This window comes from Dipteris shenzhenensis, chromosome 29 (assembly GCF_047967505.1).
Source record: "Dipteris shenzhenensis isolate YYH24624 ecotype China chromosome 29, Dip_SZ_1.0, whole genome shotgun sequence".
In the NCBI taxonomy this organism is placed as follows: Eukaryota; Viridiplantae; Streptophyta; class Polypodiopsida; order Gleicheniales; family Dipteridaceae; genus Dipteris; species Dipteris shenzhenensis.
The window spans coordinates 33,820,145-33,842,651 of NC_141624.1; the positions used below are offsets into that span (position 1 = coordinate 33,820,145).

The 22,507-nt window shown below is 41.9% G+C and overlaps 1 protein-coding gene across 1 annotated transcript; it reads right to left on the minus strand.

Annotated features, from left to right (window-relative positions):
• Positions 1–6,821: 6,821 nt before the first annotated feature.
• LOC147882739 (serine/threonine-protein kinase 52-like) lies at positions 6,822–14,186 on the minus strand. The gene is made up of 7 exons (XM_087400268.1): positions 13,715–14,186; positions 12,285–13,602; positions 8,378–8,499; positions 8,080–8,288; positions 7,807–7,981; positions 7,436–7,570; positions 6,822–7,184 (listed from the first exon to the last, which is right to left on the minus strand). The coding sequence occupies exons 2-7, from the start codon at positions 12,616–12,618 to the stop codon at positions 6,978–6,980; spliced, it is 1,182 nt and encodes a 393-aa protein (XP_087256394.1). The 5' UTR covers positions 12,619–13,602; positions 13,715–14,186; the 3' UTR covers positions 6,822–6,977.
• Positions 14,187–22,507: the final 8,321 nt, after the last annotated feature.

Consider the following 22,507-nt stretch of genomic DNA (forward strand, 5'->3'; position numbering starts at 1 on the left):
GGTCTAGATACTCTAGATGATCTTCTCAAGGGCATTTCAGCTTGTTGTCCCACCTGCATATCAGCCACATTTGGCTCATCATTTCCACCAATAGATGATCCATCATCTACCCTTGATTGTATACCTGTGGGAGTACTTGGTGGTACCATTTCTTGCACATTTGATGCATGGACAGCTTGCTGTCTATCAACATATGCAGGTGGATTCACATCCTGGAAAGTGATTCTCCTCATTTCCACATCCCTCATGGGTGCCTTATGCATCTTCTTCTCATTGAAGACTACATCATGGCTGCGTATGATCTTCTTTGCTTCTGGATCCCAGAGACGATAGCCCATCTCTCCACTTTCACCATAACCCAGAAAGATGCATTTCCTAGACTTAGGATCTAGCTTCTTTCGAAGCTCTTTTGGCACATATGCATATGCCTCACACCCAAATATACGCAAATGAGAGTAAGAGGGCTTCTTGCCACTCCATGCCTCTTCAGGAATACCACCATCCAAACTCTTACTAGGTGATCTATTGATCACATGCACTGCAGTCTTCATTGCCTCAGCCCAAAAACCACCAGAAAGAATTGCATTGGAAAGCATGCATTGCAATCTTTCCTGAATGGTATGGTTCATCTTTTCTGCAACTGGATTTTGCTCTGGAGTACGAGGGGATGTGAGCTCCCTCTTAATCCCACGTGTATCACAAAAATGCTGAAAGTCATGAGAGAGATACTCTCCACCATTGTCAGTCCGTAGGCATTTAAGCATTCTACCTGACTGATTCTCAACCAAGGCCAGCCATTTCTGAAATACCTGGAACACATCACTCTTCCGAGCTATAGCATAAGCCCACACTTTCCTAGTTGCATCATCAATGAATGTTACATAGTATTCAACCCCGCCTAATGACCGTGTAGGCATGGGACCACATACGTCTGAATGCACCAAATCAAGCTTTTCAAACTCTTTCTTTCCCCTTCTTTTATGGGCTGATTTAGTCTGCTTCCCATAGAGACAGTGCTCACAAAATTCAAAATCAAAGAAACTCAAATGCGGTACATAACCCAAACGGCATAAAAGTTTCATTCCATTCTGGCTCATGTGCCCCGACCTGCAATGCCACAAAGAAGTGCTTGGCTGCTCGGTTATTGCAACAACATGATCAAATACCTCTGATACATGTAAGGGATACAAAGTCCCACACTTGGCACCCCTGGCCAAAAGCATAGAGCCCTTTTGAATTTTCCAACTCTGAAAGCCAAAAGTGGTGTGAAAACCAGCATCATCTAGCTAATCCACTGAAATAAGACTCTTGGTCAACTTAGGCACATGTCTCACATGTTTCAAAATAAATGCAGACCCATTTGCAAAAGAAAACTTTATGTCAACTGCTCCGACTATGTCACATGCATAGTCATTTCCAAGATGCACACAACCTGTCTTTCCACTATCATAAGTGGAGAACCATTCCCTATGGGGAGTAACATGGAATGAAGCACCAGAATCCAAAATTCAATCTTGGGAATATGCATCATCTGAAGTGATAAGCAACTCTGTAGATAAACTAGACATGAAAAGAGCGTCATTGTCACTATCATGTGTGACTACATTGATCTCCTCGATCTTCACTTTTCCTTTGTCCTCCCTTGGACTCTCTTCCTTTTGATTTGCACCCCAATTTGCATTCTTTTTCTTATCCTTTTTCTCTCTTTTCAGCTTGTAGCAATCCTTTTTCATATGGCCCTTCTTGCCACAGTGGTAACACTCAATGTTCCATGCCCTGGATTTGCTACGAGACTTCCCTCTTTCTTGGGACTTCCCCCTGAACTGTGATCTGCCCCTTTGCACATTTAAGGCTGCATCCTGCTTGTTGCTGTCCATAGACTTGTGTCTAATCTCCTTGGCCAACAAACTACCCACAACATCATCAAATTTCAGTACTCCACCAAGTGTAGAGTTATTGACAGCTGTATGGAAGGTATCCCATGAGGATGGCAATGAACATAAGAGAAATATTGCCTTAGTCTCCGCATCAAAATTCATCTTCTAAGCCTGAAGCTGCCTAAAAATAATATTGAATTCATTCAAGTGAGAAGCAATGGAGACCCCTTCCTTCATCTGCAACTCAAACGACCTCTTCATGAGGTAAACTTTATTAGAGGCAGTTTCCTTCTCATAAGTGGCACACAGTTTCTTCCACAAATCTTCCGTAGTTTGCTCATTTACTACTGTGAAATAAACTAACTCTGCAAGATGAAGTCTAATAGTAGACTTTGCTAATGCATCCAACTCATTCCAATCATCCTTAGATATATTTGCAAGCTTAGCTTCAATCCTTGCCAAGGGTTTAATCTGCTTCTTTTGAATAAGTACATCCCTTATTTGTTCTTTCCACAAAGAAAAGTTTGTCCCATCAAACTTTTTAATGCTAAAAAACTCCTTTTCAAACATGGAAGAGGATGCCATGATGCAAATGAAGCAAAAATCCCAAATGCTAGTGCCTACAAGAGAGAATCACACCAAATACCAGGTGCACCCAAATGTGTATGCCACAATAGAGTGAAATATCACCAAAACTCATGTCTCAAAGCATCTGACTCATGTGCATATACTATGCATCCATATGAGCAAATCTGGCCCAAAAGAAAATGCCAACTGCAATGGCAATCCAAAATGCCAATAAGTGCCAAATGACTCAAGCATAAACACCGTCCACTGGCATATGCATCAAAGAGCATAGCACTATCAGTGCATCACCTGCAATGTGTCAAAGCTGTCCCTCAGCATAAAATAGCATCCATGTGCAAAGCATCCATAAAAATAGCATCCCACAAGGCAATTCGGGCCTATCAGCGCATCCAATAAGGACCACAATGCATCCAAATGGCCTATAAATCATCCACTGCAATCCAATGCACACCACGAATGAGCGTCCATGCAACCAGAGTGATCTGCATAAGGTATGCTCAAGAAATCATAGTCCCACGGTAATGACCGCTACTGAAAATAGAACCTGAGATGCCTCAAAACATGGGCGCCATTGCATAATCGGACTCACAAGAAAATATGCAAATATCTCTCTTATGCCGGAACTCCAAAATCCCAACCGATGAGTGAGAAATGGGAGTCAACACTTATCCACTGCCATGTGGCATAAATCTAAGGTTTCAAAACCTTAGAATAAAAAATGCATAACAGAGAGACGAAATCGAATACACAGAGATCTATAACTCTGAAAATCCTCCACCAAATCCCGCAAGAACTAACAAGTAGAGGTTTTTGGGCGTCCGGAACGCAATGGGACAGACGGTTTTGAAAACCGTGGTCTCAATCACTGGGTCCAACACACGGACTGAAAAAAGTTTTTGGAAACAGAGCTGTTTGTAAACTCCACCAGAGTGCGAATGATAAGCAACATAGAAGTTTTAGGATCTCCTGAGTCCACCGGAATTGACAGATCTGCAAATGGTTGCTCCAAACTTGAGTTTCAACACCCGGGCAGAAAAACGCAGAAACTGACACAGTGAGTTAGAAATCCAATGAAATGATCCCAGATTCAATAATGAAAGTGTTTCCAAGCTCCTGAAGTGAAGTGGACACCAAAAGCAAGCAATAGTTGCCTCTACAAGTCAATATGGAGTCTCTGTCATCGAACGAAACATGGAAAAGCTCAAAAAACGACTTTTTCTTTGAAAACACTTAACAGGCTCTCAAAACCACTTCGCAAAACCAAAGTGACTTTTCCAAAGGTTCCTCCAAGGTCTCTACACACTCGGATGCAAGTAAAGTCACCCACAAAGCTTCCCACAGAGCTTCTCCTTTCTCCCACAGAGTTGCTGAGCTTCAAGCATTCACGCACACTCAGCTAGATCACCCGGGCTCTGATACCAGTTGAGAGTGCTCTCAACGGAAGCAAGAACGGAAGAGGGAGAGAGAGAAACAGAGAGCCACACAAGTTTTGGTGGGTGCAGAACCACCCTAATCTTCTTTTTCATTCATTTATATATGTGTTTGAGTATTGTACATAACCGGGGTAAAGGCACAGTGACCTTTGACCCCCACACTGAGAAGAAGAAAGTTTTGTGAACAGTTGAGGGAATGAGTTATGGAGAAGTGATAGAAAATGGATTTGCAAGATTGGCACGTATACCAGAGACACATTACGAGGTTTTGTAGGTGCTAGTTGTTTAGTTTGAGTAGAAGGGAGCTTGCTATCTGATCCTATGGGGGTTTTCCTACGAGTTTTGTGGAGTTGATGAGTGCATATGCAATTTCTATGTGAAACGTGACATAACTTTGATGCTATAAAGACAGTTTCCTTGTTGCTCTACCCATCCTACCATGCGAAATAGGAAATAAAGTCTAAAGGTGAAGAATTCTATGGACTACAATGCGTGGATTCACTACAACGCAAGGAGGGAGTTTCGTTCGAATATTATACTCCCTTCTCATTTGCAGTGAATACTTGCCTATTTTAATTCCTAGTAGCATATAACATCCATTCGAGGCACAAAAAAGAACAAAGATGCAGTTCCTTATGGAATTCACTACAATACGAGAAGGGCGGATACTATACTCCCTCCTCGCATTGTAGTGAATCAATCTTTGATTTGATTCATTCTCATTCCATGCACTTCAACATCTAGATTCACTTCAAGGTGAGAATGGCTTTCCGTCTATGTAGTATACCCCATCCTTATGTTGTAGTGTCTCCATCTTGAATCTTCATCTTCAGCTTCTTTTTCCATTTTTTCATGTGGTTTTCGAATAGGAATGAAAATAAAGCAAATCAGAGATTTATTCACTTTATCATGAGGACGGGGTATAATACCCTAACAAAAGGCCCTCTTTGCGTTGTCATGCATCCCACAAAAAACTGTCTTGAGCTCTCTTTTATTGTGCGTGGAATGAATGTTAAATGCTACTAACGATTAAAATAGATATTAAAATACATGGATTCACCACAATGCAAGGTGGGCGTTCAATCCAAGAACTATACCCCCTTCTCACATTGTATTGATTCCAACTTGAATCTTGATCTTTAGCTTTTTCCAAGAATGAAAAAGAGAGCAATTTAGACATTGATTCACTACAACTTGAGGAGGGCCTTTTGTCTGGGTACTATAAACCCTCCTCACATTGTAGTGAATCCATGTTTTTTCACGTTGGATTCACTACAATGTGAAGAGGGCATTCTATCCAACTACTTTAACCCCTCCTAAAGAATTATAGTGAATCAATCTTTGATTTGCTTTCAGTCCTATTGGCATAAAACTTGCAAAAAAGGAAAAAGAAAAGCTTAAGATAAAGATTTCAGCTGGATTCACTATAATGGGAGGAGGACCTTCCCTTTGGGTACCATACTCCTTCCTATAATGGGAGGAGGGCCTTCCCTTTGGGTACCATACTCCTTCCTCACATTATGTTGAATCCAACTGAATCATACTGAATAGCTAAAACCGTGCACAAGATTTAGAAAAATCACACATGGGAGGGACTTGTTTTGAGAGATTTTGTGGAGGAGGTATCGACAGGATACAAGTTTTCATGGAGGAGGTATCGATCAAGGGGATGGTAGAAGAACCACGTGCAAAATGACGAACAAGAGGTAAGATTAAAACTAAAGAATAATATTGAAGCACCTTAAATTGAAGTGCATAATGATTACCTTGATTGCGTGGGATAGCATGTGTCGATCACACATGCACTCGAGATATTCTCTCCATCCACCCCTTTAAATGAAACCACATAGTGCAATCACTGTGGATGAAAAGTATTCAATCGAAAATATTCACTGAGGAGGAACCATTTTCGTAATCAATGAACCCACTTTCTCTGTTGCTCCATAATTATTGGGAGAACCTGATTTAAAACTATTTACCCAAAAAATAAACATGGAGCAACAATTGGAAAGGCTCACCGTTCATCGTCCCATCTAACATCACGATTCACGAAGTCTGAGAACCTACAAGCTCTTTTCGCACACAGTCTTTGTTCGCTTAGGCTCTACGAGATTACCATAAAGCTCTCCTAAGCTTTATGAAAATCTTTCATCAAGCCTTATCTTTTCCTCTGAAATCTTTCAAAAGCTATGCTAGTAGCCTTTCCTTCTTCTCAACTTTCTCTCTACCTCACACTAAAAATTCCTCCCTCTATCTCATACGATGGAAATTACTCCTTGTACCATGAATAAGAAACCTAACGACACTACAAAAATATCTCAAAGTGAACTATAGCCATGGGACAAGTCCTACGTCAACTGCGCTACCAAGATCATCTTACAAGTGCTTCATTTGGAACTCACCACCCAACCATTAGAGCAGTCCACCCACCATCAAGCACTAGAGGTCATACGACCCATTCCTAGGTCAATAGCAACTCCACATCCCATACCACAGAATCCCCATCCACGATTCATGTCAAGCACAATTTTTCCTCTCTATTTTTCATAACGTTTGTGAGAGATACAATCATCTCCCTATAACTTACCATTGGTTCACATGTGCAAACAGTGATTCATAGAGGTACAAAAAAAACACAGCTTTTACATGCCCACTCAATGTGTAACATCACCCTTCTCATATTTTTCACGTTCATAGTATTCATATCTACTATTCTGTCTTTGCTTCCCATTTGAGGGAATTCGTCAGAGGCTGACTTTTGTTGTCTTTTTTCCTTAACCATGACATCGTAATCCAAAACTCAGACACTTAAGAGTAAATAGAAGCATGCATCAATGTAAATACAATTACAAACAATTCAGAATTTGCATCAAGAACAGATGAATTAATTCGTGTAAATGTGTGTGCGCCTAAATGAAAAAGGGGTATTATAAAGCCCACATAATAATCATTTTAATCAATAAAACATCTTAGCTTCTGTAAAATGTTTTGAATGACACCACAAAGGAATGTCTATTATACAAAGAAACATACTCCAGTCTTCTCTGAATTTGAATCATGTCCTATCTAACCAAGAAGTTCAAGACCCGCGACGCCTTCCAAAACAAAAACACCCCTGTGGCTGATCAAGAGGAATCATTCCACCACCTTTGCTTGTATCAATTGCTTCTAGCAGATGCACTACCTCATCCATGTTGGGTCTCTTGTCGGGATTAGCATCCCAGCATTTTTTCATTATGGATGACAATGAGCTTGGACAACATTTTGGAATGTCAGGCCGCAGATTCTACAGGAATGAGATACCCATTAGCTTCTCTGTAGGTTTATTAGTGAGCCATTAAATGAAGAAAATCATGGATCATCTCAGGATGCATATCAATCTTAAAATTCCCACTTTCAGCACAAAGCATCCCTCAAATAGAAAAACAAAGCAGAATGAATAAATATAAAGAAGACACCTTCCAATATAGTTCTAAACAAATAAGAGGCAGCATAAAATCATGTAGAATTGAGGAAGAAAAGCCTTCATCAAAATACCTGCTTGACAACTGCAGAGGTCATTTCTGCAAAGCTCAAGTCAGGATAAGGCATGTCACAACAATAGATTTCCCACAAACAGATCCCAAAGCTATAGACATCACACTTCCGATTATATGGCTTCCCATCTAGCACCTGGATGTCACCAGAAATTAAAATAAAGGAACAGTAAGCTTCATGCTAGATGCTTTGGTACAGATCTAAACTTCATAAAGAACAAAGTTACACCAGTTGAATGCTGCAAACTGCTTGCTTTCTCCACCACCACCCCAACCTTCACTATTAGTCTTGCAGTATTGACTAGCACGACTGCATTTGAACTCAAAAAGGAAAGTAAAACAGAAAGCTAAAGTTGCAAGTTAAAGAGCTACCTCTGGTGCCATATATCCGAGTGTTCCAGTCTCACCAGTCATGTCTCTTGGGTTTTGGGCTTCAACTCTTGCCACACCAAAGTCTGCTATCTTCACGGTCATTTTCTTGTCAAGAAGCATATTTTCTGATTTCACATCTCTGTGTACAATGTTCTTTGAATGAAGATAACTCAGCCTGGCTAACAAAATAAATAAATTAGCCCTGCATCAAAGAAGCAGGATGAAGATAACACTGAAGAACTGACAATTTCAAAATCAATATCCACAACTTACCCCCGAGACAAATCAAGGGCAAGTTGCATCACAATTTTGAATGTAAGCTTCTTGCGGTGATGCCGGATGAGGAAAGATTTCAAAGTCCCCCCTTGGAGGTATTCTACGACCACACAACATATATTGGACGCAACATGGAGAAAACCATCTTTCCCCTCCTCATATGAAGGTATTCGTATATCTGAACTTCCCATTGAAGCTCCAATAAACTGCAAACAAGATTTCCATGCTCATAAATAAAATGTTGTTTTTAAGCAGAGAAACTCAACAGTATTTCTAAGCCAGTACAGAGTCTCACCCTTGTAACATTTGGATGTTCTAGCTTATGCCAGACAGCAACTTCTTGCCTGAATGCAGCTCGCACACTGTTGATTTCAGACTTTGTCATTGTTGCTTCTTCACCCCAGTCAAGAAGCTTAACTGATCAGAAGACAAAAATCTTCTAAGCAATAGCTTCCTCTGGAGCCCTTCAATAATAATTATGACATGAAGCTAGCTACCACCACCATCTTTGCATATAAGAAAAATGGAACAATACCCAGTATCCACGTAGGTGCATCCTTTGCATGATGCTTTTCATATTCACATTTTCAATATGCAGTTCACGTTTAATAAGAACTTAATCTGCAAGTATGTAATCGTGCATCATAGACTGCACGCTTGCTAGTTTGGTATCAAAGTAAAGAGGAGGATGTGGCAAAAAATTACAAGTGCAAGATTCAAAATGCAAATTTAGACTATTGCACACAAGCTATCTGTTGGAAAACATACCTACGCTTGTCTGGAATATCGTGTAGACAGAAAAATGTCCTTGCAAGACGTCTAATGCAGAAGACGTGCCATGGTACAACACTCAGTTTATCTTGCTTTAGCAGAAGAGATAGAGAACACTTTCAGACCTGAGAGAGACTATGCAGATGTACAGCCAAAATAGATCTCATCTAAGGAACAGAAATCCGTACACAAGAAGCTCCAAAAGTGTACCAATGCCTGCAGCAAGCATCCGCTGAGGTCTGGAACCAACACAATCTCTATTTGGTCAACCCTCTGCAGTAGAAACCCTACTGGATCAGCACTTGCCTCACTGTAGGCTTGCCGCTTTGCTCTAGGGTGAGCTCTGCTTGCTGCTCCCTCCTGCACTCACATACACTCCCCTACAGCCTGTAGGTGTGTGCACTGTAAAGCCCAATAGATCTGCAGACCTGTAACCAGCATGATCTGGTCTGCTACCGACCTGCAACATCCCTTCCAGGGCCTGGACGAGCTCTTCCATGCAGGTTAGGCTGGTCCCTACCAGGCCTTCTGCCAACCGCATGGGCCTGCACAGGCCTGCAGTAGCTACAGTTCTACATCAAATCTAGAGGGCTGCCCACGTGGCAGTCTCTCTCACTCCCCCTACCTGTGCACATGTTGCACAAACTAAACCCAACAACTGTAAGTGTCAAGCGCCATTTTGGGGCCTCACATTGACCCTATACTCAACATGATCTCACAAGTGTAAGAGCTTCCTGTTTCCATGCCATGCCTCCCCCTGGAGGTCGGATATATGACCCCCCATTGTGTTAAATATTTGGAAGCAGAAATCTCATGCTCTCGCTGTGAGTTCTCCTCTCCAAAATTGCAGCAGCCTTACAGGAAATATGATTCTCACCCTTAAGTGTTAAGGTCCACAAACTCATCACCAAGTGTGAAAGTCTCATCCTAGGGTCAAAGATGACAAGACCACGATCATTCCTGGGAATCCGAACCTGCACACAGGCACAAACAACCGATCATAGAACCACAAAGAGAGGCACAAGCATGCTCACCACCCAACCATGATCCTCACGGCGGGTCCAGGACCCATAGAATCCGAGAATCTCCATGAGCCACAGGCTGGGCTGCTGGCACAAACATCTACATCCAACCAGTCCACAACCATCTTGGTGTCCCATACCACCAAGAGGCGTGGCCTCAGGACTGCGCTGGGGATCTAGGCTACCCTAGAAAGCAGGTGCGTCCACAACACGATCCAAGATCCAGACCAGCAAGGAAGAGCTAGACCTGCTCTGACTTGCATGACTGAAAACTGAACCCCTGGCTCCTTATATAGGCTCAAGCCCACTGCTGCTAAAAAAATCAGGAATCCTGACTCGCCCATTGCCCTTGCATCCCAACCTGAGAATTGCCTGCCTAGCCCCTAGCCCCCCCAAGCTATCAAAGTTTGTCATGTGTGCCTAAGCACCTGTCAAATACGATCCATGCACATGACATACTCCCCTTCCTCTAAGAACTCACTCTTGAGTTCATAAGAAAGTCTGGAAACTCTCTCCAAAGGTTAGTCAATGTCTCCGATGTAGAGTCCTCCTCGACACAATCCTTCCACTTAATCTTGTATTCCGTGATCGTCCGATTTCGAACTTGACATTCACGAAATCCAAGAATATTTTCTAGTTCGTTTGGTACAAAGGTCAAATCTGCAACCTCTTTAAGTTCTTGAGGAGTAACTACATGATCCTGCGCACCAAAAATTCGTTTAGTCTATTGACATGAAAGACTGGATGAATTCTTACACTAGGAGGCAATTCCAGTTCATATGCAACTTCACCAATTCTTCGGATAACCTTGAATGGACCACAATATCTGGGGGATAATTTTCTAACTTGTACAGTACTTAGGCTCTTGGAATATGCAAGTATACCATCATTCAAAAGCTACAGGTCACCCTCTTGAAATAATGCTGCCCCAATGGCATAGTCACTCACATCAGCCTCTAACACATAAGGCAGGGTAGGATCAGGCAATGCTAGAACAAGCACACTCTTGATACAAATTTTCAAAGTATCGAAAGCCTTGTTCAAATCTTCATTCCAAGTAATAGGTTGAGGGGATCTACGACCAGACCCTTCAATATGTTGGTCAAGGGGACCGTGATTTTGGAATAAGGAACAATATGAAATTGGACGAAGGCTTCATCAATGAATTAGAAGATTGCTAGATTGAGGAGTGTCAAGGACAATGATAGGATTAGCGAAGTGAAAATCTGTGGTTTGAGATTCCACCGTGGTTTAGGACTGTTTGCAAAAGGTCACTCAGGCTGTACACACACACACACACACACACACACACACACACACACGCACAAGCGCGCATGCCCGCGCGCGTACACACAGTGCCACGTAAGAGGCTATGGGAAAGAGGAAAACATCAAAGAGAAAATGCTTACAATGAATATGGCCCTAGAGGAATGGTTTTCGTTAGATTGCCAGTTAAGCAGAATTGTACCGATCCATAAGGGGGGATATAGCAAGGTGGCAAAGAATTATTGTTCAATCATGGTAAGCAGCCTAATGGCAAAGTAATATGGCACTATACTCGAGCAGAAAATCAGCAAATGGGCGGAGGAGGAAGGAGTGAGGGCACCATCCTAGGCAAGATGTCGTCCCAAGCACACAACGGTTGATCATCTGGGTGCCATAAGGGCTGCAACTAAGGAAGTCAAAGGCAAGAAAGAGGCTATATACTGCTGTTTCATAGATTTCAAAAAAGCCTTCAACACAGTGCTGTGCAAGAGGCTATTTGAAAGACTAACATCAGTTACAACTAAGGTGAGAAAGAGGGAGGTACACTATTGCGAGTGCATCCACTTCAAGGATTCCACCTTACCCAGCTAAAGGCAAGAAGACAGTGGTCCATGACACTTGCGAACGTTCATGGGCATTCCCTAAGCATACCACAAAAATATAAAGACCATTCCAAGCCAAAACTTGAATTCATGAATTTTATTTGAAATCGGACGTGGCACGACTGGACTGGTTATGAAGCTGCACTGTTGATAAAGTGCACCAATTGGAGAGTTCAACACAGGAGGTTGGGCTGCGTGATGTATTCTTCAGATCGCTCACCCCCAGCTTCCAATGTGAAACTATGGCAAATTCAAGTCGAAGCGCATGCACAGCCGTGTAAAACACAATGTTATCATTTTTTAAATCTTATCTATCTACAAGATATTCTGGCGACAGTAGTTGATTCTTTTCTGGTTGCATAGCAGTTAATGTTTTGACCTTTCGCCCGACAAGCACAAAGCAGCCCATCTAGGTCAGAACATGGACAACTAATGAAAACAATAAAATATCGGAAAAGGATTGAGAGCAGCCAAGCATACAGAGAAAAGTCAAATGTCACAGGGTGCATAATTAATGTAAGGAGGAGAAGTTAAAAGGTACCTGCAACATCTTGTCCATCATACATGCCTTTGTAAACGGTGCCATAAGTTCCCCTTGCAATCATGTTCTTTAGAACCAGCTTAGTGTGATCAATCTCCCATTCTTCCTTCTCTCTGAGCAGATCCGATTTAGAACTTTTGCTGCGAGTGAAACGCGTATTTAGTATTTCATCAAGTTTTCCAAGGTCCTCTATATCTTTGGCCCTCAGATACTGCCCCGACTTTGCTTTATCTACTTTACCCTCCTGATTGTCATGCTTCTCTTGCTTGGGCTCTCCGTTGTGCTCACCATGTTTTGAGCCTTCTGATATTTCTGCGCTTTCCTGATCGGCCATCACGATTAGTTGTTCGATCCAACCCTTTGCAACTCACAGGTGTATAATTTTTCCAGCCTGGGGATGAGATCGAGAAATCACATCCTAAATCTTACAGTTATGCCTTGTATGGATCTCCTTGTCACTTGCGCAGCACTGCCTGATAACAACCCGGAATGTTTAGATCGTGGAAACCGTTGGCGCGGACAACACATAAGCTGGCTGTACCATGCAGTGTCCTCTATCCCCGGCCCGAGGCGGAATCGGTCTTCGTCAATGAGGAAAGACAGCGATTCTTTCAGCCGTTACATGCGACTACCAGCACCGCCGATTTCTCAGAGCAACATGTGAAGAAAAGCAGCTTTAAAAATGATTGAAATATTCCAACAGACCATCTGTCAAGCAAAAGGGCATGCAAAAAGGAATGGTAGTGGACTGCTCGAAAAAAAGGGGATGAAAAATCGGCGATGAACGGCGGAGACCCCGAGGCAAGGGGGCGTGTCACAAGCTGCAGGCCCGGCAACAGAATAAGGATATACAAAGCCTGAGTGAGACGCTAAAGCAGGGCGCCCGTCGATGCAGCATTGGATTCGACGACGATGATCTTCTGCTCTTCTTCGCTCTGCTAAACACCTTGTCTAGATCAATGCAGCAGCAGCTTTCCGATCTTCTTCAGTAATCGGATTGATTCATCCGACATTCAGCTCAAGTTTGCGCGTATTTGAAGCAAATACTGACCATCGAGCTGGATTTACCGTCGATTTGAGGGAAGATTAGCAATCCAATGGATTCTCCAGCTATCATCGGACTCGGGATCAAGATAAGCTCCACTCATGTGCAAGCCATTCGGACCAAGCACACTAATCGCCGACGGTGATTTTGCATAGACTTCGTCCCAAACAATCGAGAGTTGCGTCAAATTTCACGACTCGCAAAACGCACAAATGCGGCTCCTAATCTGCTGCTCGCTCTTTCGCTTAGTAAAGCCAACGGAGCTTGCATGATCTGCAAAACAGTTTGGCAGCAATTTTGCAACCTCGAGTTTAGCATCTTGCAAATCTTTCTAATCTCCAGCAGCTCCGGCATCGATTTGCAGCGTCCATTAGCAATTCAGCACCTTGTCAATCTCTTCAAAATCTGCACAATTTCTTCACAACCTGCACAATTTCGTCACGATAGGCACAATCTCTTCACAATCGGCACAATTTCTTCACAATCTTCCAGTTTGCAATTTCTTCAGAATCTGCAACAGCTCCGGCAGCAATCTGCAACCTCCACTTTTCACAATCTGCAAAATTTCTTCATAATCTTCCAGTGTGCGATTTCTTCACAATCTGCAACAGCTCCGGCAGCAATCTGCAACCGCCAGTCGGCACAATCTCTTCACAATCCGCACAATTTCGTCACAATCTTCCACGTTGCGATATCTTCACAATCTGCAACAGCTGAGGCATCAAGGTTGCCAATTCTGAAGGACGAAGGGTGAATGATTGTGAATTGTTGAGGGCGAAAGGAGAGCTTTTCTAGATCGGATGAATCTTTGCACGACTGCAACAAAATTCTTTCGCTATCGAAATTTTTCCATGCATCTTGGTAGAAGTCTAAGCTCCACAGAATTCTAGGCCCTTGACTTACATCCTTATCATTCACAATCCTTTTGAAGGTTTCACTTTCATTTAACAACCATTTCAATGTCAATCATTCTTTAAGATTCGACGTTGTTCCAATCACTATATGATGTGGGAGTCTCTAGTCGCACCCGGAGTCTCGAGAAATAAGAACCTCTGGTCTCTTGAGAGACATCTGATAAAATTGGAACTATACAGAAATAAGAGCCTGTTTCACATAGGAAGAGCAGTTTCCACACCACTCTACTCCCTATCAAGGCTCGCCAGGTTTTCCTACTTGCCTCTGTTCCAGTGCAGACCCAAGGAGCAACCTCCCTCCAAAATCACCCTGTCCCTATCAAGACTGACCAACAACAACCAACTTTTTATATTGGACCCCTACTCCAGAGTAAGCCCAAACAACAACCTGGTTTTCCCTCCAAAACCACCCTGTCCCTATCAACCAAGTAATGACAGAGCAGGCCCAAGCAACACACTATCCCTATCAAGGCTAACCAACAACCAGGTTTTTCTATTAGCCCCTATTCCAAAGGAGGCCCACGCAGCAACTTGGTTTTTCCTCCAAAACCACCCTGTCCCTAAAAAGGCTGACTAGTAAACCAAGTTTTTCTACTGGCCCCTACTCTAGAGTAGAACCAAGTAGTAACCTGGTTTTCCCTCCAAAACCACGTTGTCCCTATCAGCAACCACGTTTTTCTACTGGCCCTTACTCCAGACCAAGCTGGCCCAAGTAGCAACCTGGTTTTCCCTCCAAACCCCAGACATGTGAATCCAAATTAAAATCTATCAATCAACCTAGTTTGCAAACCTCCACCTTCGTGTGAACAGGATCTAGTTGGTTGCAAGTCAAGCAGAAACTAGTTCGTTTTTGGACCCCTCACTCCTTTGGAGTAGGGGCTGAAATGCCCAAAAGAACCACCTGCAACCAAACAAATAAGATACTAAACCTGGTCTTTTTGGTGCCAAAGGAGTTTCAAACCACGAGTAACGCAAGAACAAGGCCTATTACTTTGTTTTTCAACTTTTCCAATAGTGCTTATAGACCAGCCATGGTTTTTAAAATATCTTGAATGAGTCTATTTTTTTGATGGCATGGTACCATGGATGTTTAGCCCACGTGCCATTAGTGCATATTACAATGGCCACGAGCCCTATATTACTTCATAGATTTGCATCTTGTTACCACTATTTATTGATTGAACCTGATGTTTTATAGTTTCTTTTCATCATAGAGCATGTAACTATCAAAAATACGTGAGAGAAAGAGAGGAGAGCACAACCATAAGATGATTAACTACTCACTACATTGCAAATGAAGGAAACTAAGAATGCATACATTGTTGTGAATAAGACCATTTTAGGATTCTTGCAAGTGTTGTAGTCTCACTTCTTGTTCTTGAGTTTAGTGCTTTTATTATTTTTGTGGTGCTTGATGTTAGTATTGCGCTCAAAATTTGTGCTCTTTGTTAAATGTTTCAATGTGCTTCATGTGAGTGAGTATCATTCCTTGGAACTTCCTTCCTTCATTGGAAGTGGAGTCGCACTTGGGAAAAAATGTATTTCAACAAAAGAGTATGTTCTCTACTCTTTTTGAAGTGCAACAAAGAATAGATGTCTACAGTTCACTCTTAATTTTAATTATGTAATGAGTGTTGCACCTTTCAATTACATTATTAGCTCTATGCTTGCATAAATTTATGCATTTGTATAATGGGAATTTTATAAGAATATCATTTGCATGTAATGCCCTTATGCCTTAATAGAGAATTTCATTGTATTGAAAATACAAAAGATAATTATGAATGGATTATCTCCATTGCATGTCTCATGAAAATCGTAATCTACTAAAATCCCATCTCCTATATTGATGTACCTTTATAGCTATGGTCACAAGAAGTCCATAGTCATCCGTGCTTACAGTGCACTCATCCTCTACTCATGGGTGATTTTTAAAAACCTTTCATTTTCTCTTTGAAGTATTTTAAGCTATTTATCCAACTTGCCACATTACCATTTTCCAAATTACCAGTTTCCAATCACCTATAGTCATTCTCGACTCTGCTTACGACCTCACTGAATTAGAACTCTCTTCACTATTGTACCCTATTAGTTAGATTTCTATCCTTCAAGCTCTATTTTTGGAGCCATAGTATCTAATGTGGATAGCAAATGATGAAGCTTTCTTCATTCCCATTACTTCATCCATCATGCCCTAGAGATTTTATCCTATACTGGTACCAAAAGAATCTAATCATTTGTTTGAACCTAGAGGGCCCTCAGTTGATAAAACATATGTGTGCTTCTACCTTGGGGATTTTCCCCCTCCATTTATTGGGGGTTTTCTCCTTTTAACTGGGTCTATCCAAGCCTACCCATTGTTGCAAGAACTCATTTCCATCTACTACCACTACCATGCATGTCGCTGCTGATGCACAATTTTTTTGCAACAAGCAAAATGCAATACCACTATGATAAAATGTGATACTACTGTGAAATAATTTCCTACTTGGTATGAATGCCACCACTAAATGCATCCACAATGTAAGAATTGCCTACTTGGTCACATATTTGCAACGTAATGATCCTTGTGGAAAAATGACTTTATATGGCCTTATGGCATGCTCCACTTATGTGCCGATGTTTGTGGAGTGAGCAAGGTCTCTTCTTGATTTTCCTCTCCAAAGACATTAATAAGCCAATAACATAGGACCAAATGCTAACAACAGTATTATTTGACCTCTAGAGCTTCTATGCACATTGTGTAGAGGGCAATAGCCTCTCCCTTTATCTTTAAAAGGTACATCTTTTTTAATATTTTACCATTATCGAGTCTGATCTCCCCACTTTAAAATTAAGTATGCCACATGGCAATTCATGGATTGGCCACATGTTATGTGTTGTGGCTTCCACATGTCTAGGAGGGAGGGTGTTGGAGGTGGGGTGGCCATCAGGGTTGTGGGAGGCATTGGAGAGAGGAGAAGAGTTCCTATCAAGATCGAGAATCACTAAAGGAATGCTCATGGGATGAAGTCTCTATGAATAGTACTATGCATATATTTCAAGGAATATGCTTTTGATTTTCCATTACTATTGGTTCTGCCATACTTTCCCATCAAAATTTGGTCGTGGAAAACTTGTATGGCATGATCCTTCTTTCAAGAGAGGATTAAGGCCCCTTTCTTACCCTCTATTTCTTGCCTTATCTACCTCTCTCTCCTTGATTCTTTTTCTCCCTCACCCCTCTTGTTCTTTTCTAGTTCTAGTGCTTAATACTCCTTTCTTTTCCTTTGCTTATTTTCTCTTCTTCTTTATCACCCCCACTATTGATTCGCTCTCCTTCCTAGCACAAATTTCCTCTACACCTCTCCATGTGATGCTCCCCCTCATAGTGTTCTCCCCCTCAATCTCTTTCACAATATCCTCTTCCTCTTTCTCTCACCATCCTACTCCATAACCTTGTCTCATACCTCATGGAAAACTCCCCCTCGCTACGGTCTCCATGTTCTCCTCTCTTCCACTCACCCTTCATCCTCACACCACTCACCCGTCCCCTCACAACACTCCTCCAAGCCACCCATAGTGCCTTTCTACTTTGCTGCTTAGCCTCTCTGTGCCCCCCCCCTCTCATTCCATTCTTGCCCACCCCTTCAAAGCCCCCTATAAGTACTGTTCAGCATCTCCACCAACCCCTCTTGCCACTGTGGGCCTACCCCTGCTTATATCTCTTCTCTCTTGTGGCCTCTCCACTTGACTCCTCCTTATAGATCACTCGCACCTTCTACTTTATAGCATTGCAAGCCCCCTCACTTTTACTCTACAACTTCTCCTCCTCAAGTGTGCCTTTGATGTATTTTAGCACCCGCATCCCTGCCCTTGGTATAGGTGATGCCATAATCAAGTGTGTCTTTGATGTATTTTAGCACCCGAATCAAGTGTGCCTTTGATGTATTTTAGCACCCGCATCCCTGCCCTCAAATGGTTCTCCCGGGGCTTATTGGAAAACCTGCTTAGTACACCAATCGCAAAGCTGATGTCCAGCCGCGTGTTGCACAAGTAAATCAAACTGCCCACAAGCCTTCTGTACTTCAAAACTCGTTTGAGAGCTTCACGTCAACCTCCATAGGGGTGCCAACTGTCTTGCACTCAGCCATGCCAAATGCCTTCAGTATCTCTCCAGCATACTTCAGTTGTGAGATGATCTGTTTTGGCTCTTGCCAAACTCAAACAACTTAGTTTTTGCAATGGAAATTTATGTATGACCATGAGATCATAATGTGAGTAACCACAAGGTTATCAATAAAGATCCATTTACAAGAAAGAAGCCCATGGATGCCCAAGGCTTGCATTATGACCACGAGGTTGTAATGAATCCTTGCACCTTTCTTGTTTGTTGATGACCTTACAAGTATTTGTAAATCCACTCTTCTTTATAAATGGCCCATAAGTCCCCCAAATTAAAAATCCCTTCCATTAATGAGCATACTATGTTACATGTTGTACAGAGTAGGAAGTTATGCTCTTTTTTTTGAGCTCTTGCAATAGATTCATTATGAGACTAAGAACCATTTTAAAGAAGGCAATGCTTAGCGCATCTCAACTACTCTAGCTTCATAGTTTGACAAATTAGAAATTATGATAGGTAAAAAATACCAATCATCTAACCTAAATAAATTATGTGCATGGTATGTGATAGATAATAGTATGCATAGGGAGTGCTAAAATTCGTTTGATAAAGTGGCAAGGTTTCAATGCACCAACCCTACAAGTGCATTTGTCTATGTGTGTGATGAATAGTTAACATATGCCACTTGCTAATATGAGAAGATGTGTGTATATGAAAGATGTAAAAATGGTTGGTGAAGGTCTATGGGAGGTTATAAGGTGAGTTTGGATAAATATGGAGGTGAATGGTCCTATAAAACCATATGTGAGGACAAGCTATAGACCTTTTCACTTGATGGAGATGCCACATGATATTTTGGTAGGGATGAATGGTGAAAGTAAAATAAAGGAAATTGATGGCGAAATCCAGTACCTTGCAATAAATGGAAAAAAGAATCTACATCTATCAAACATAATAGGGTCGAGAATGATAAGGCATCTATAAAAGGATCCATCCTCCCCTTCATGGGACACATTGATTGTCCATCATCCTCTCCATGTAAGATTGATCTTAAATAGAAGTCCCTTTCCTACATGTCTAGAAGCCCTCACTTTTTATGTCTCTTGAATAGAAGTCCCTTTCCTACATGTCTAGGAGCCCTCAATTTTTATTTTTCTTGAATAGAAGTCCCTTTCCTGCATGTCTAGGAGCCCTCACATTTTATTTCTCTTGAATAGAAATCCCTTTCCTACATGTCTATGAACCATCACTTTTTCTATAGACTTCCATTCCTCCTCCCAAAATGTGCATAACTTGTGCCTTCCCTCCTACTTTTTCATCCCTGCCCTCCATACACCATAATTCCCCTTGTCTCTTTTCCTCTAACTTAACGTGGCCTTAGTGTACATACTAAACTTCTCTTGCCTCTTCTTTGTCTTAGTTCCATGATGCATCCCTCCCCACGATGTTGTCCACCATGTGTAGGACCCAATAAACTCATTCATCATATCATTAACGTTTTAAGAGTTCCTATCAGGATCGAAAATCACTAAAGGGATGAAGTCTCTATGAATAGTACTTTGCATATATTTCAAGGAATATAATTATGATTTTCCCATTACTATTGGTTTTGCCATACTTTCCCATCAAAATTTGGTCATGGAAAACTTGTATGGCGTGATCCTTCTTTCAGGAGAGGATTAAGGCCCCTTTCTTACCCTCTCTTTCTTGCCTTATCTACCTCTCTCTCCTTGATTCTTTCTCTCCATACACCATAATTCCCCTCGTCTCTTTTCCTCTAACTTTACATGGCCTTAGTGTACACATTAAACTTCTCTTGCCTCTTCTTTGTCTTAGTTCCATGATGCATCCCTCCCCATGATGCTATCCACCATGTGTAGGACCTAATAAACTCATTCATCATATCATTTACGTTGATTGTCACATGATAACTGCGTAGGCTTGTTCTGCACTACACCCATGTCCCCTAAAATCCTCCTCAACCACACTGCCTTGCAAGAAGCAATGCATGCTGATTTGTACTCAGCCTCGATAGAAGAAAGAGCAACTGTAGGTTGCTTCTTGCTGACCCATGACACAGCTCCAGATCCAAGTGAGAAACAGTAACATGTCACTGATCTCCTGCTGTCCACGTCTCCTGCCCAAAACCTTGTGTTCCACGCTCACACAAAACACATTGAGATTCAATATCACTTTGTACGTGAGCTCATCATGGATGGAGAGGTCAACTTGGTGTACTGTCTGACTACAGAGAATGCTGCGGACATCTTCACGAAGGCTCTTGGAAGAGACTTGCTGGAGAGGCATCTTCATCGACTTGGCATTGGGCCGAAAAAGTAAGTTCACTTGTGGGTGGACATTGAGGGCGGGTGTTAGATATCAATGCTCCACTCTCGTGTAACTACGCGGGAACTAGCTAACTATACTTGTAAGCCCCCCATATGAGGAGAAGGCATTTGAGTAGCTCGGTTATCCGGTAGGTCCTGGTTTGGACACCAGATGGGGGCCATGTGTGGCCTGATGGCTGGACGGCTTTAGATAGAGTTAGCACACTGCCAACTAGGCTACATGCAAGTGTGGGAAGGCATCCCATGACTGACCGTATTGAGGGTAGACGGAGCATTTCCTCGGGCAGCCCACTCTCGAGTTGCGGGGCTTGTTTGGAGCCCCAGATGATCTCGGATGGCTCTGGGATGAATGGTAACCATAGGTTAGTTGGTCTATTTTGTGCCACGGTTCTATCGTGTGGTCGGTGGCCTATTTCGAGATCGAGACACCCAATCAGCCGTTTTGGGTAGACTGGGTCGGTCACCCAATTGGGTCTAACTGACTACTAGTGGTGGCTATATAAGAGCAAGCCCGTGAAGCCCATTTCATCACTAGCTACAGTAACCCTGATTCCTTAGCATCGAGCCTTCGTCCTCTACTATTTCCAGCTCGCCATCGAAGCTTCTTTCACAGGAGCGCATGGTTGGGAGGCAGCGCCATCTATTGTATCAGTTCTACAGTAATCAAATTTTTGATTCTCCATACTATCTGCTTTTCTCTCTTGCATACGAGATCCTGTAATCTGTTGAGCACAAACGTTGTATTGTTTTCTTACAGTATCTATATATACATAATTATGATCCTATTTACCTAAATTGCTATTTATGTCAATATGACCATGTGGTCATTAACATCACTCTCTAAAACTTTGAACATTTTTATTGAAAATGAAGGGCTAGAATCTTGCTAAATTTCCCACACAAGCTTTTGGTAGAGCTATCTAGAGTATCCAACATCAATTATGGTAGCTCATAAGGGTAGCACCTCATATGAGATAGATTTAACAAGCAAGAATGCAATGGGAAAATATTAACTTCCAACAAGAATGACTGAAGACAATAAACATGTAATGTATGTGCATCTCTATCTCTTGAGTAAAATCTTCTATAGCTTTGCATATTGTTTACAATTTAGAGGTATGATTGTAGGTGTTTGTTTTGTGCATTCCAAATCCTTGCAAGGTTTTATTGATATTCTGGATGGACAATATAAACATGCCTTCAAGTGTGTCCTATAGACATATTTGATGGATGGATTTTGATTGACAATATGTACACCATAGGTGAACTTCCACACATGTTTGGATAGCTGGATTCTTAGAGAAGGTAATCTAGAAACAAAGGAGACAATGTCTAACAATGAGGACTATGAAAAATTTCCACAAGCTCCATATACTACAATCCTCATTGCAAGTATGTTTAGGTTCCTTGAGGGACTAAGTGAGGAGATCAGAGAGCTTCAACAATGCATATTACACCATGAGATTGTGTTGAAGAAGGCAAGGAACAAAGTAAATTTGTTAGAGGTGGAAGAGGCTTCTAGAAAAATGAAGGCTAAAAGAGACTTGCAAAAAGAAATTATGGAGCTATTTGAAACTTTCAAAGGTGAAAATGTGATTGGGCAACAATTTTCTCCAAATATTAGATTACAATGGAGACGTATGATGGTTTTGGGCTTAGTTCATGAACACCTAGTGATGACTGACTTATCAAATCAGTATTTGTGTGTCATTTCTACATCTAGGGTAAAAATTAGTAGCCCCCCCGCCTCTCCCGCCCCCCCTAACTTAAATTTAAGATTAGCAAAAAAATAAAAGGGCCCCCACCCCTTA